Source organism: Aethalodelphis obliquidens, unplaced genomic scaffold, assembly GCF_003676395.1.
Source record: "Aethalodelphis obliquidens isolate GAN/ISIS:26980383/991018 unplaced genomic scaffold, ASM367639v1 scaffold72, whole genome shotgun sequence".
Lineage (NCBI taxonomy): Eukaryota > Metazoa > Chordata > Mammalia > Artiodactyla > Delphinidae > Aethalodelphis > Aethalodelphis obliquidens.
In genome coordinates this window covers 3919070-3933225 of record NW_020838016.1, presented here as the reverse complement: position 1 = coordinate 3933225, position 14156 = coordinate 3919070, and the positions used below count along the sequence as shown (strand labels likewise).

Sequence of the window (14156 nt, the reverse complement as noted above, 5' to 3'; positions counted from 1 at the left end):
ATACAAAAACAAGACCCATAAATATGCTGTCTACAAGAGACCCACTTCAGACCTAGGGACACATACCAACTGAAAGTGAGGGCATGGAAAAAGATATTCCATGCAAATGTAAATCAAAAGAAACCTGGAGTAGCAATACTCATATCAGATAAAATGGACTTTAAAATAATGTTACAAGAGACAAAGAAGGACACTACATAATGATCAAGGGATCCATCCAAGAAGAAGATATAACAATTATAAATATATATGCACCCAACATACAAGCATCTCAATACATAAAACAACTGCTAACAGCTATAAAAGAGGAAATCGGCAGTAACACAATAATAGTGTAGAACTTTAACACCTCACTTAAACCAACGGACAGATCATCCAAACAGAAAATTAGGAAACACAACCTTTAAATGACACAGAAGACCAGATAGATTTAATTGATATTTATAAGACATTCCAACCAAAAAGAGCAGATTACACTTTCTTCTCAAGTGCACATGGAACATTCTCCAGGATAGATCACATCTTGGGGCACAAATCAAGTCTCAGTAAATTTAAGAAAATTGAAATCATATCAAGCATCTTTTCTGACCACAATGCTATGAGATTAGAAATGAATTACAGGGAAAAAAACGTAAAAACACAAATACATGGAGTGCTAAACAATACGTTACTGAATAACCAAGAGATCACTGCAGAAATCAAAGAGGAAATCAGAAAATATCTAGAGACAAATGACAATGAAAATACGACAATCCAAAACCTATGGGATGTAGCAAAAGCAGTTCTAAGAGGGAGGTTTATAGCAATAAAGTCTACCTGAAGAAACAAGAAAAATCTCAAATAAACAATCTAACCTTACACCTAAAGGAACTAGAGAAAGAAGAACAAAACAAAACCCAAAGTTAGTAGAAGGAAAGAAATCATAAAGATCAGAGCAAAAATAAATGAAATAGAAACAAAGAAAACAATAGCAAAGATCAATGAAACTAAAAGCTGGTTCTTTGAGAAGATAAACAAAATTGATAAACCATTAGCCAGACTCATCAAGAGAGAGAGGACTCAAATCAAGAAAATGAGAACTGAAAACCAAGAAGTTACAACAGATACCAGAGATATACAAAGCATCCTAAGGGATTACTACAAGAAACTCTATGCCAATAAAGTGGACAACCTGGAAAAAATGGACAAATTCTTAGAAAGGTATAACCTTCCAAGACTGAACCAGGAAGAAATAGAAAATATGAACAGACCAATCACAAGTAATGATATTGAAACTGGGATTAAAAATCTTCCAACAAACAAAAGTCCAGGACCAGATGGCTTCACAGGTGAATTCTATCAAACACTTAGAGAAGAGCTAACACCCATCCTTCTCAAGCTCATCGAAAACATTGCAGAGGAAGGAACACTCCCAAACTCATTCTATGAGGCCACCATCACCCTGATACCAAAACCAGACAAAGATACTACAAAAAAGAAAACTACAGACCAATATCACTGATGACTATAGATGCAAAAATCCTCAACAAAATATTAGCAAACAGAATCCAACAACTCATTAAAAGGATCATACACCATGATCAAGCGGGATTTATCCCAGGGATGCAAGGATTCTTCAATATACGCAAAATCAATGTGATACACCATATTAACAAACTGAAGAAAAACAATTAGTCCATCTCAATAGACGCAGAAAAAGCTTTTGACAAAATTCAACACCTATTTACGATAAAAACTCTCCAGAATGTGGGCACACAGGAAACCTACCTCAACATAATAAAGGCCATATACGACAAACCCACAGCAAATATCATTCTCAATGGTGAAAAACTGAAAGCATTTCCTCTAAAATCAGGAACAAGACAAGGATGTCCACTCTCACCACTACTATTCAACATAGTTTTCGAAGTCCTAGCCACGGCAATCAGAGAAGTAAAAGAAATAAAAGGAATACAAATTGGGAAAGAAGAAGTAAAACTGTCACTGTTTGCAGATGACATGATACTATACATAGAGAATCCTAAAGATGCTACCAGAAAACTACTAGAGCTAATCAATGAATTTGGTAAAGTAGCAGGATACAAAATTAATGCACAGAAATCTCTTGCACTCCTATACACTAATGATGAAAAATCTGAAAGAGAAATTAAGGAAACACTCCCATGTACCATTGCAACAAAAGAATAAAATACCTAGGAATAAACCTACCTAAGGAGACAAAAGACCTGTATAAGACACTGTTGAAAGAAATTAAAGATGATAAAAACAGATGGAGAGACATACCATGTTCCTGGATTGGAAGAATCAATATTGTGAAAATGACTCTACTACCCAAAGCAATCTACAGATTCAATGCAATCCCTATCAAATTACCAATGGCATTTTTTTACAGAACTAGTACAAAAAATCTTAAAATTTGTATGGAGACACAAAAGACCCCAAAAGCCAAAGCAGTCTTGAGGAAAAAAAACGGAGCTGGAGGACTTCAGACTATACTACAAAGCTACAGTAATCAAGACAGTATGGTACTGGCACAAAAACAGAAATATAGATCAATGGAACAGGATAGAAATCCCAGAGACAAACCCACATGGCTATGGTCAACTAATCTATGACAAAGGAGGCAAGGATATACTATGGAGAAAAGACAGTCTCTTCAATAAGTGGTGCTGTGAAAACTGGACAGCTACATGTAAAAGAATGAAATTAGAACACTCTCTAACACCATACACAAAAATAAACTCAAAATGGATTAGAGACCTAAATGTAAGACTGGACACTATAAAACTCTTAGAGGAAAACATAGGAGGAACACTCTTTGACATAAATCACAGCAAGATCTATTTTGATCCACCTCCTAGAGTAATGGAAATAAAAACAAAAATAAACAATTGGGACCTAGTGAAACTTAAAAGCTTTGCAAAGCAAAGGGAACTACAAACAAGTCGAAAAGACAACCCTCAGAATAGGAGAAAATATTTGCAAACCAATCAACAGACAAAGGATAAATCTCCAAAATACATAAACAGCTCATGCAGGTCAATATTTTAAAAACAAACAACCCAATCCAAAAATGGTCAGAAGATCTAAATAGACATTTCTCCAAAGAAGACATACAGATGGCCAAGAAGCACATGAAAAGCTGCTCAACATCACTAGTTATTAGAGAAATGCAAATCAAAACTACAATGAGGTATCACCTCACACCGGTCACAATGGGCATCATCAGAAAATCTACAAACAACAAATGCTGGAGAGGGTGTGGAGAAAAGGGAACCCTCTTGCACTATTGGTGGGAATGTAAATTGATACAGCCACTATGAAGAACAGTATGGATATTCCTTAAAAAACTAAAAACAGAATTACCATATGATCCAGCAATCCCACTACCGGGCATATACCCAGAGAAAACCGTAATTCAAAAAGACACATGCACCCCAGTGTTCACTGAAGCCCTATTTACAATAGTCAGGTCATGGAAGCAACCTAAATGCCCATCGACAGGCTAATGGATAAAGAAGTTGAGGTACATATATACAATGGAATACTACTCAGCCATAAAAAGGAACGAAATTGGGTCATTTGTAGAGACGTGGATGGATCTGGAGACTGTCATACAGAGTGAAGTAAGTCAGAAAGAGAAAAACAAATATCATATATTAACGCATATATGTGGAACCTAGAAAAATGGTACAGATGAACCGGTTTGCAGGGCAGAAACAGAGACACAGATGTAGAGAACAAACATATGGACACCAAGGGGGGAAAGTGGTGGAGGGAAGTGTTGCTGGTGGGATGAACTGGGAGATTGGGATTGACATGTATACACCAGTATGTATAAAGTGGATAACTAATAAGAACCTGCTGTATAAAAAATAAAATTCAAAAGTTCAAAAAAAAAAAAAAGCCTAAGGAGAACCACGAGAATAACACACATTGCAACAATATGGACGAATTTCAGTCATCTCATTGAATGAAAGCAGCTAGACAGAAAAGACCACACACTATATGATTCCATTTATATAGTACACAAAACCAAGAACAACTAATTTATGCTGTTAAAGGTCAAGATGGTGGTTTCCCTCAGGGACTTGGTGGGAAAACAGTGCCTGGAAGAGAACACTGGGGAGGCTTGTCTGTTTCTCTATGTGATGCATTGATTTGATCTATTCTATATAAATGTTTCTGTTATTTAGGAGGATTTATATTTATTTTAATAATGGTTACTTCTGTAACTATACCTCTTTAATGCCCTTAGTTCCCTAGTTTAGCAATTTGGAGAGGTCATTAGGAGAGCTGTCATTCAACAGAATGAAAGCAGAAGCCAGATTCCAGAGAGGAATAAAGGAAGAAGAGACAAGAGGAGTTTAAGGAAAAAGGTAGAAAAGACTGTGGATGTCAGTTAAACAGAGATTCAGGTTAAGAAGGGTTTGGTTTAGCAGACAAGAAGTTCATACATGTTCAAACACATTTATTGCCCAGAGGAAGGAGTTAAGAGAGGGAGAAGAAGTTAAACCAGTCAAGAAAGCAAGATGCCAGACAGGAAGCAATGGAGTGAGGAGCCCAGGTGAGGCACCTCATTCTTTCAGCCTGGGGAGACACGGAGGGACGGTGGGGAGGGAGAAACAGGCACCTATGGAAAGTGATGAACCTGATGCTCTCAATTTTCTCCACGAAGGAAATGCTGATGTCATCTGATCAGAGTGGGGAATAGAGAAGGAAGTTAGGGTTTCGATCAGGGAAAGTGAAGAAGATAAAAACAGGAGCTGAGGGGAGGTTCATGGCACATATTCAAGCCGGAGACCAGAGAGGTGAACCGAGGACCCAGCTCAGGCTGGAGCAAGGCTCCGGGGCTTTCCCTTGGCAGGCTCAGGCCCCACTGGCAACATGGGTGGGTGGATGAATAAGTGACTGGATGGATGAGTGGATGAATGGATGGATGGGTGTGTGGATGGATGGATGGATGGCTGGCTGGCTGGCTGGCTGGCTGCAGCCTTGAACCAGGGATGGGATTCCACAGGGCAAAAGGAGAATTGGAGCATGGATGACACAGACCCCATTTTACCTTCTTCACACTACTTTTGGACCTAAAACTACCCACGCCACGTATGCTTTTGTTCTCTGAATCTCTCACCCAAATGTGAGGTCGCTGAGGCAGGGTTTTTGTCCATCACAGTGTCATACAGCACCAACACTGAGAACAGTGCCTGGCTGTTAACATCTGGCGTAATGGCAGAGTCCAAGCTGGGCCAGGAAGGCAGAGGCCAGGAGGGGCAGAGGGCTCCACAGGACGGGATGATTGAGGGCTGGGGAGTCCAGGAGCAGAGGTGGTGAGAGATGGACAGGACAACTGTGAGGGTGTAGAGAGTACTGAAGGCTAAGGTCAGAGGAGGGCATGCTGGTAGAAGCGGGCTCAAATGGTGCTCAGTAGGCTAAGAATCCAGCAATGAGGAGAGGCAGAGCCCGGCCATGGCTGCTGACTCACGCTGACTCCCCACAGTACAGGGAGGAGGAACAGGTCACTGGGAGAGCCAGGGCCCCGGAGAGGCTGCGCCCACAGAGCCGTCTGGGTTCAGTTAATCAAGAAGAGCTAAGAGCACAGTGCACGTAGGAAAGTGTGAGGGAGACAATGGCCATCGACAGATGCCCCCAGTTCACCCCAACACTGTCCTCTTCACTTAATGACCCAGGAACCTGCTACACCAAGAAAAAGGTACAAATGACTCGCGTCCTCCTCCGACCTACACACACACCCCTCAACCCTGTCACAGGACACCTTATGTACTCACTCTCCTTTCTCTAGAGAAAAAAAAAATGCCCTCTGAGCATGAGGCTCCAAACAGAGGTACATGAAGAGGCATCCTGCCTCAACTCCAGGCTCTGGAGACACGGCCCTTTCTCTACAGGCCTCAGAGTGCCAGCTCAAGAGCCCTGAGCTCTGCGGACCCAACTGCCATGCCCCCAAGCCTGTCCAAGCCAGTAGGGTGGCCACAGCCACTAGCTCTTCCCATAGCACACTACTCAGTGCCCTTATTCTGTGCCACCCCATGCCCTGCCTCTGTTGCCCAATGGTAAGGCCTGTGGGTAAAGCACTTCCTCACTGAGCCAAAGCACAATGACATGCACGTGGCTGAGCCAGCACAGACAAGACAGACAGATGTGGCACTTACAGAGTGTATGATGTCCACCATGTCGTAGGCTTTGGTTGATTCCAAAGGGACAATTGTATCAAGCTCAGGAACCAGACGGTCACTTTGGATAGAAAAAGAAGCAGATATAATCAACATGGAAGAGCCCGTTGCCTTCTGTGGGTGGGGAATGGGAGAGGAAATGGGGGAGACACAGCATGGGGGCTGAACTGATTCTGTCCCTGCTGGGCTAGCAAAGCAGTCCCCAAAGATACATTCTTTTGTTACCACCATATTAAACTGAACCTGAGCTTGATATTAACCCAGATCTTTCTGTTTTCATTTAGAGGAAAAAAACATGAGCTTATTCCCCTGAATGTGGAAATTCCTTCATTTATCCTCTCTGAACACCTCCTACATTCTAGGTATTGTATGGAGTACCAAAGGACATTATAGTGAACAAGCCACTGTACCATCAAGCCCAGCTTCCCAGAAAGCTCAGCACCAGCGTCTTGGGTACAGCCCCACCCAGTAACAAAGTCCTCCCTTACTTTTCATGTGCTATTTACACATATGCATGCAGCTTCCCTGGGACTGAATGACAAGGAGGTATGGCTGGGCCAAAGCAGACTGTTCAGACATGTCTGGGCCCTCGGACCGTAACACCTTCAAATGATGTCCTAAACCTTTCAAGAACCCCAAACAGTACAGCAGCTCGGAAAAGGAGGCTGTGCCCATCGCTTCTGGGCCTTGGGACCACCCTCCCTCTCATGACTACACACAGTGGGCCGCTGATTGTATCCCCTGAGGAGTGAGGCAGAGGCAGACAAGGAGTGGCCCTGGGGACATGACACTTCAGAGCATCCCTGGCCCAGACACAGCCCCATAGGTAGAAGCCCAGGGCAGTGTCTGCAAACGGCTTCTTCCCGAGGGACGGCTTCTTCCTGAGGGACACAATTTCAAGTCCTTCTGCAGAAGTATTGCAGGCCAAGTGAGTGCTTCAAAATCAGAGAGGAAACAAAATGGAGAAGACAGCAGCCAGTGGTCTGGAGCTATAGTTCCCCAGCTGGGCTTCTGGCTTATTCTGCGGTGCTCCCCACATCAGGCAGTGGCCGGAAGAGCAAGAAGGAAAGAAGGTCTTCACTAGGTGGTCAGCAACACACCCTTCCCCAGGAATGTCCCAGCTTCTGGCCACAAGCAGGTATGCATAAGCACATTTCCTAAAGGGCATGCTGTCTGAATCATTTCACATTGATTTATTTCATCTTAAGACAAAATATACATATATATATATATATATATATATATATATACACATATATATATCTCAATTCTAGACAAAGACTCAGAAATAATATTTTTTTTGGCCACTTTTTACTCCCAAGCTACTTGTCAGATATTAGAGAGAGGAAAAACGTGAAAAAAAATAAAATATCTTGGGATTTCCCTGGCAGTCCAGTGGTTAAGACTCTGTCTAAGCTTCCACTGCAGGGGGCACGGATTTGAGCCCTGGTGGGGGAACTAAGATCCTGCATGCCACACAGCGTGGCCAGAAAATTGTTTTTTAATTTCTTTTTAAATAAATAAATAAAATCCTTTGGGGCTCCTATACCCAGACATGCCACCACCATGCCTACACCTGACTCCACTGCACAATCTACTCCAAGCTGCCCACCAGGGCAGACCCTGGAGGTCCCGCCAGGGCACACAGGCCAGAGAAGGACAAGCCAACCTGCAAAACGAGAGGAGCTCTGGCCTGCAACTCACCTGGGATCATGGCACTCAAGGACGGGGGCGGGGTCCTGATTGCTGAGAGGCAAGTAGTTGAAGAACTCCCGGAGATTACACAAGGCGTCCACGTCGTTTTCAAAAGCTCTGTGGGCCACGCCTGAGAAAACAGGGAGTATATAATGGGCCAGGGCGCCTGTCAGCCCAGAGATGCAGCTTCATGCCCACCTGCCCCCTCTAGGGCAGGTCTGCAGCAGACTGTGCCAACAGCCCTGTCGCCGCCCCCTCCACTGAGGATGGTACCACACCACACACCTTCAGGCTGACCCTCAGTCCATGCAGCCTGTTCTCTCTGCAAGGGTCACTCCTTTCATTATCCAGGTCTTTGACCTAGTGTCGCCTATTTGCCGAGGCTTTCCCTGCCCCTCTCCAGAGCACAACTTTCCCCACACCCCTCACTCTCCATCCCTGGACCAGGTGGGAATTCTCGTCACACTTTTCCCTGCAGCACCTATTTCCCTGTTTACTGCCTGACATCTCCCCGAGAGTATCAGCTCCAACGGGGTAGAAGCTAGGCCTGTCTTATCACTGCAGCCCAGCAACTGGAATAATGCCTGGTTATATGTCCATTAACACTCAAGAAAGCTGGACAATAAAAAATAAAAGGAAAACGGCTGGCACATGTCATGGTATTCAGCAATGGCAGAACAAAGGAGGAAAGAAGGGGAACCACGTGGTAAGGAATCAAGCCATCATTCCTCAAGAACACTCTGAAATCACAGAAGAGCCAAACAGGGCCATAGACATGATAGAGAAAGTGGGGCAGGAAACTCCCTCTCAGGTTCACCCCCCGGACTCCCTGCTTCTACCGCTGCCCCCAGAGTCTCTTCTCTACCAGGCAGCCCAACTGAGCTTTTAAAGTCAAATAATGTCATGTCCCTAATCCAACCACCCTCCTCGCCACTCACCGAGCACACCAGCCCCTCTCCTTCCTCAGAAGCCTCTGCCTGCGATGCTTCTCCCCTAGGTATGCATTCAGTCCACTCCTTCAAATCTGCTCAATTATTGCCCAGTGAGGCCTGTCCTTACCACCCTCATTAAAACTGCAACAATCCCAACCCCCTTTACCCTGTGCTACTTTTTCCACAGCACACACACTTTTATGAATCATAATTCTTGTAACCATCATTCTAATTTGCTCAAAAATTTCAAAGACTATGAAAGCATTAGTAGCCTGTAATTTAATTTAACGAGTTTGAGATATAAATCCACCTTTATTACTATATCTGTAGACAATACATGACACTACAGTCTATTCAAAGAAATTCTGTCGATGAAGTGATATCTGTACAGACTGTCACTTCTAGCAATTCCTCTTCTCAGTGTCTGACAACAGTAAGGTAAGCTTCGAGGCCTCTAACCTGACATGGTGGTGTGGGTCCTGGCGCCCCCGAGCTCCTCCTGGGTAACGTCCTCATTGGTGACAGACTTCACAACATCAGGGCCAGTGATGAACAAGTAGGAGGTGTCCTGAAACCAGAGAATTTCAGAAAGTTCAATCTCAGAGCACCAGAACTCGCAAAACCAGGTTAGGACACAGCTCACAGATGCGTACCCAAACGAAAGACCCACGTTTTCCCTGCCTCACTCTCTATCAAAAAATCTTCGTTGCCTGGTTCTCTCTCAGCAAAATGGCCTGCAGTGTGGCTACCAGTCATTCATCTGTAGAACACCCTAACAGATGACCCTTATTCAGAGCTTGCTGCACACCAATAATTTTTCTAAGCATTTCATGGGATTGTGTCATTAAAGCCTAGGTACTATTATCACCCCATTTACAGATCAGGAAACTGAGGCACTGTGACAGTGTGCAGCTTGCCTAAAATTAATCGGTCACTTTAAGTGAAGCCATCTGGAGACAATGAAAATCAATGTTTGGTGTTCTGAGAGAGTGACAGGCTTTAATTTTTAGTTTCTAACTTAAAGATAATAAAGACATATTGTAAAAAATTTAATCAGAATAGGAGATACAGTAGAAAGTAAGTCTACATGCAAGCCCTTATTTCCAGCCCTCTAATTTCCATCCCCAAAGGCGACCACTGTCAGTTTCTCTGACATCCATGCATATGAGCATTTATATATTTTTCCCTCTTATTTTCTCTCTAGCACATTGTCCTACACACACTGTTCTCAAACTTCTTGAAGATTATTCCGATCAGTATAGTAGGATATGTATTGCAACTTACTTAACTGCCACCTACTGATGGTCCTTTAGACCGTTGCCAGTGTTTTACTTATAACAAGCAATGCTGCAATAAGTATCTTACTACAATCATCTCTGTCAGCTCATTGTTCATGTTCTTTGTCCATTCTCCTACTAGATAGTTGTTTTTATATACTAAGGACATTAGTCCTTAGGCTATTATCTGTGTTATATCAGTCTTTATTTTATGGCTCCTTGGTTTGGAATCTTGCTAGAATGGCCTAGCTAGAGAGGTCTATCTTCCCCACTCCACACAAAGACTCAAACAAATGTTCATAAGAGCATTACTTGTAACAATCAAAAACTAGAAACAGACACTTCCCTGGTGGCGCAGTGGTTAAGAATCTGCCTGCCAGTACAGGGGACACGGGTTCAACCACTGGTCCGTGGAGATTCCACATGCCTGAGCAACTAAGCCCGTGCACCACAACTACTGAGCCTATGATCTAGAGCCTGCATGCCACAACTACTGAGCCTGAGTGCTGCAACTACTGAAGCCCACGTGCCTGGAGCCTGTGCTCTGCAGCAAGAGAAGCTACCACAATGAGAAGACCACGTGCTACAACAAAGAGTAGCCCCCGCTCACTGCAACTAGAGAACGCGTGCGTGCAGCAACAAAGACCTAACACAGCCAAAAACAAAAAAACTAGAAACAGCCCAATTCCATCAACAAGTGAATCTCAAAATAATTATCCTAAATGAAAGCAACCAGCCCCGTAAAAAAAAAAAAAAAAGAGTACATACTTTTTGTATATATTTTGTACATACAAAATGTCATTTTTGTATGGTTCTGTTTATATAACATTCTAGAAAATGCAAATTAATCCTGTGTGATAAAAAGTAGATGAGGGCTTCCCTGGTGGCACAGTGGTTAAGAATCCGCCTGCCAATGCAGGGGACATGGATTCGATCCCTGGTCCAGGAAGATCCCACATGCCACAGAGCAACTAAGCCCATGCACCACAACTACTGAGCCCATATGCTGCAACTACCGAAGCCCGTGCACCTAGAGCCCGTGCTCCGCAGCAAGAGAAGCCACTGCAATGAGAAGCCCGTGCACCGCAACAAAGAGTAGCCCCCACTAGCCGCCAACTACAGAAGCCCCCGCTCGCCACAGCAAGAGAAAGCCCGCATGCAGCAACAAAGACCCAACACAGCCAAAAATAAAATTAAAAAAATTTTTTTTAATTTAAAAAAAAAAGCAGATGAACAGTTACCTAAAGACAGGGCTGGGAGGTAGGAAAGAATGAGTTACAACAACACATGAGGAAACTTTGGGAAGTGATGGTTATGTTCATTATCTTAATTGTGGTCATGGCTTCATGGTTGTATACATGCATCAAAGCTCTAATTGCACAACTTAAAGTGTGTGCAGTTCACCATACATCAATTATATCTCAAAGTTGTAAAAAAAAAAATTGTGGAAATGCAAAGGGTCAAGAATATCCCATATCCATACCACTTAAAGAAACTACGGAAGGACAACTTGCTGTACCAGGTATCAGCATTTGTCGTAAAGCCATTGTAATTGATAGTATGGTACTGACTGGCACAGAGATAAGCAAACAGACCAAGAAAGCTCAGTGAAACACTCGATATATGGATGCTTGATTCACAATATAAATGACATCACAGAGCAGGAAAGATTGTTCTTTTCAATAAAAGGCTCTAGGTCAACTAGGTGTCTATACTGGAAAAAAAATTTTTAAAGCATTAAACTAGCCTCTACTGCATACTTTGTGTAAAAATCAACCCCAACTTTAGATGCAAACATAAAAGGCAAAATAATAAAACATTTAGAAAATAGAAAGTATCTTCCTGACTTCAGGGTAGGAAAAAGTTCAAGAACTAAAACACACTACCCATAAAGTATACATTTGACATTCGTTCTCCTATCAAAAGAGCACAGAAGCCAGCTTACAGGGACACCCATTGGCTAAAAGAAGGACAATTTGAGCATCAAAATAATGATAGTACTGTAATGGAATATAAACCATTGAGTAAAATAGGGAATCCATGAACCCATATTAAGTCAATGAAATAAACAAATGCCCAAGAAAAGCAGGGCTCTTCCTTAGAGTAGATCACCAACTGATATGAAGCAAGTGGTGGAGCTGGAAAATAACCATCTTGTAAAGATTGGTTTGGACAAGAATCATCAATAGATACTAAATCAAGGCAAAAAGTATAATGTGGAACAGCATACTTGTATGGTCTCAAAGCAACTCCCCAGTGAGTATCAGTTACAAAGAAAAAATGGTAACTACATAGTGGAGAAACCAGACAACACTTCAACAATGATCAAATTAATGTCACCAGTGAAGGGCAGATGGCCATCACTTGTCTCCAGATGTGATCATTTGAGCAGGATACAACATCACTAATGTAGTAGAGAGGCTGGGCTACCTAATCTGATTCTGATCGTGAGGAAATACCAGATAAACCCAAATTGAGCAACAATCTATGAAATAATTCATTCTGTAGCCTTCAAAACGTCATGACAAAGCGTCTGAGGAATTGTCACAGAGTAAAGGAAATTAATGCAACATGACAACTAAATGCAATATGTGATCCTGAAATGGATCCTGTACTGGAGAAAGAAAATGCCATTAAGGACATTTTTGGGACAAGTGACCAAACTGTAATCTAGATGGTAGAGTAGACAACAGTATTATATCAGATAGACTACATGTTAGGCATATGTGAAACAAGCCTTAATAAATTTAAAAAGATTGAAATCATACAAACTATCTTGTTTGATCGCAATGGAATGAAACTAGAAACAAAAAAACTGGAAACTTACAAATACGTGGAAATTAAACATCACACTTTTTTTTCATAAATTTATTTATTTTTGGCTGCGTTGGGTCTTCCTTGCTGCGCATGGACTTTCTCTACCTGCGGTGAGTGGGGGCTACTCTTTGCTGTGGTGCATGGGCTCCTCATTGTAGTGACTTCTCTTATTGAAGAGCACAGGCTCTAGGCACGTGGGCTTCAGTTGCTGTGGCGCACAGGCTCAGTAGTTGTGGCATGCAGGCTCTAGAGCCTAGGCTCAGTAGTTGTGGCGCACGGGCTTAGTTGCTCCGCGGCATGTGGGATCTTCCAGGACCAGGGCTCAAACCCGTGTCACCTGCACTGGCAGGTGGATTCTTAACCACTGCACCACCAGGGAAGTCCCAAACATCATACTTTTAAAACAGCCAATGGACCAAAGATGAAATCAAGGGAAATTAGAAAATATTGAGAAATGAAAACGTACAAAAACTTACTAGATGCAGCAAAAACAGTGCTAAGAGGGGAATTTAAAGCTGTTAAACACACTAAGAAAGTAAGTTCTCAGGGCTTCCATCATGGCTCAGTGGTTAAGAATCTGCCTGCCAATGCAGGGGACACAGGTTGGAGCCCTGGTCCGGGAAGATCCCACATGCCGCTGAGCAACTAAGCCTGTGCACCACAACTACTGAGCCTGCGAGCCACAACTACTGAGCCTATGTGCCACAACTTCTGAACCCTGTGTGCTGAAAGCCCATGTTCTACAACAAGAGAAGCCACCAAAATGAGAAGCCCACGCACCACAACAAAGAGTAGCCCGCGCTCACCACAACTAGAGAAAGCCTGTGCATAGCAACGAAGACCCCTTAAGGAACTAAACAAAAAAGAAAAGAAAAGAAAAAGAACTAAACCCAAAGTTAGCAAAAGAAAGAAAATAAAGATTAGAGCCGAGATAATGAAAAATAGAAAAAACAGAGGGAGAAAAAAAAATCAGTAAAACCAGAACTTGGCTCCTCAAAAAGATCAATAAAATTGACAAATATTTAGCTAGATGGATTAAGAAAAAATAGACTCAAATTACTAAGATCAGAAATGAAAGTGGGGACATCACTACCAATTCCACAGAAATAAAAAGATTATAGGAGTACTATGAACAATTCTATATAACAAATTGGATAACCTGGATGATATGGACAAATTCCTAGAAACACACAACCTACCACCAAGACTGAATCATGAAAAAATAGAAAATCTGAATAGACCTG

General features: G+C 42.5%; 1 protein-coding gene across 1 annotated transcript in view; it reads right to left on the bottom strand.

The window, feature by feature from the left end:
• The window catches only part of PCCB (propionyl-CoA carboxylase subunit beta), a 90331-nt gene that overhangs the window by 42801 nt on the left and 33374 nt on the right, over window positions 1–14156 (bottom strand). The window contains exons 7-9 of the mRNA XM_027091621.1: window positions 9278–9386; window positions 7896–8016; window positions 6171–6252 (exon numbers count right to left, since the gene is read on the bottom strand). Coding sequence (XP_026947422.1) covers window positions 6171–6252; window positions 7896–8016; window positions 9278–9386 — 312 coding nt within the window. The remainder of the gene's footprint in view (window positions 1–6170; window positions 6253–7895; window positions 8017–9277; window positions 9387–14156) is intronic.